The following is a 2,205-nucleotide window of genomic DNA, read 5'->3' as shown; positions in this document are numbered from 1 at the left end:
ATCAAGCCCCACAAAGCTTCGTTTTCCTATTTCACTTTGCTACAAATAACAATGCACCTAACACAGAGAAACAAAGATCAGCCTTCCAAGAACTCCTTTTCTTGTACAGTTTTTGTAACTCTGAGCTTTGCTATAACAAACAGTCTATTCTGTCACATCTGCTTAACATACTGACCGAAACAGTCTCCCAAAGAGAAAGTGAGAGTTTCCCCACCACCACCGACCGCCTTCTTCCTAGCTATGAGATTGACTCTCATGGGTGCTTTTGCATGCGGCCCTGGACTAATTGATGAGCAATGCATTTTGGGAAGTTTCTGTGCTCTGATTTGCTTTCCCCCTTCTTCTCCCTCCCTTCTTTTTCCTTTTTAATTTGTCTAGGAAAGGAAAAGAAAAAGCCCCTCCAGTGTTGTTTCCTGCAAAGACTGTTCTTAAGAGCCCGTTGGACAGCGCGGGGGCTCTTGAAGTGATAGCTAATTGGCAAAAGAAAGGCCCCAATTGTCTTGAGGGGGCTGGAAAGTGCCGCGTGTGCTTCTGAAAAGGACTAGGGAGAAGGTGCCCGGTTTCGCTAAGCAGCTGCTGCTGCTGGAGATGTTTGGAGATTACATCAGCATTGGGAGAAAAAGAGCCTAGAGAGAGAGAGAGAGAGAGAGAGAGAGAGAGGGAGGGAGGGAGGGAGTCTAACTTCACAGGGTGTGTGAGAGAGAGTTTATGGAGGTCCCCCCCCCAACCCGCTTCCCCTTCCAAAGATCTTCTGACAATAATGTCATTGTCAATATAAGAGTTGTTAATTCTTTATGAATAGTACATGGGGCCTCTTGACTAAATAGTACATGTCCCAAATCTGTCAGCTGGACTCTTCCTTCACATGCTAGTGAGATCACTTTGATTGGAATGTTACAGGAATGGCTCCATCCGCCACACAGCCCTGAATACGACATTATATAATTAGATCTCCCAGAGTAGTGATAGCAGTAGGATTAGTATCCCCCCCCTACCCCGTTACCTCATTATTGTAGCTTAAATATGGGATCAGGCCCTTTGATGATTTTAGTGGTTGTAATTATATTAATGCGATTCATTTTATGGTCCTGTTTCAGCGCTTATTTAGATTACAAACTGTCCCGTAGGTTTCCTGAAAAGAGGAAGGACTCTTGAAAGAGCTCATATGCATTTTCAATGAACAAATGGTGCCTTACTGGACAATGTCATAGAACAGGACACTCTTTTTCCCCCTTTTTAAAAAGCTTTTCAAAGGGGCTAGTTAATGATTCTTTTCTTCATAGGGTCAACTGAGTTTAGGGTCCATTTGTTTAAATAGGCCTAGATTATAATAAGCAGCGAATTGCAAAGTAGTCCAGTCAACTGGTGTTCATGAAGTTGTTGCTGGAACAGACCTGTAGCCATTTGCTACCTAAGTGTTTGGATAGGCTGAATGCAATCTTATTGAGTCCAGGCAGCCAATTGGACAATTTCACTGTCTTGACAAAGTGAGATGACTTCCTTCCTGTTGCACAAGTTGCTGACCTGCTGCCTGAGTCTACAACAGCTGCCTATATGCAAAGACTCACCCATATAAACATGAGTCAGGAAGATCAGTATCCCTCTGAAACACTGATGTATATACCGTAGTTGTTTCTTAAAAAAACAAGATGGACATGTTTGAAAGTGATTGTTTAGATCTCAACATTCTAAATGGATCTGGGCTTTGAAGAAACGCCACTCGAAAACTGTTTAATTAAAATGAACCTCAATAGTGACTGTGAATAAATGGCTTAGCTTGCTGTATATACTTCTTTTCTTTCCTCATTTGCAGGGATTCAGAAGTTGACTAAGTGGTACAATACCAATCTTCGTCTGAGTTAGACCATTGGTCCGTCCAGCCCAGGACTGTTTATTCTGACCGGGAACGGCTCCCCAAGTCTTCAGGGCAATGGTCTTGCCCAGTTCTGCTAACTAAAACTAAAATATCAATCTCTGGAAATCAGATGAATTGAATTCAACAAGGCTCCTTTCTGAGTAGACATGATCAGGATTGTGCTGCAAGATCCTTTGATATGCCGGTGCTAAAATCTGGGATTTTCTGCATGCAGCGCTTTATCACTTATATTTTTGATAGATGTTGCCACTTTGCATCCACAGGTGTCCATTGCAGAGCCTGCTGGATACTCTCTGCAGACTACCACCGACAACATGCATTTCTTGCAG

General features: G+C 42.9%; 1 protein-coding gene across 1 annotated transcript; it reads left to right on the top strand.

Annotated features, from left to right (window-relative positions):
* Positions 1–1,023: 1,023 nt before the first annotated feature.
* Positions 1,024–1,155, top strand: SMIM38 (small integral membrane protein 38). Its single transcript, XM_035117044.1, has one exon. It carries the CDS (start codon positions 1,024–1,026, stop codon positions 1,153–1,155), a length of 132 nt encoding a protein of 43 aa, XP_034972935.1.
* Positions 1,156–2,205: the final 1,050 nt, after the last annotated feature.

Source organism: Zootoca vivipara, chromosome 1 (genome assembly GCF_963506605.1).
Source record: "Zootoca vivipara chromosome 1, rZooViv1.1, whole genome shotgun sequence".
NCBI classification, from domain to species: Eukaryota; Metazoa; Chordata; class Lepidosauria; order Squamata; family Lacertidae; genus Zootoca; species Zootoca vivipara.
This window is presented reverse-complemented; position numbering and strand designations above follow the sequence as displayed.

What these genes read in the sequence shown, in the direction of transcription:
- SMIM38 (XM_035117044.1), top strand. Translation starts at nt 1,024, where the DNA reads ATGGGATCAGGCCCTTTGATGATTTTAGTGGTTGTAATTATATTAATG.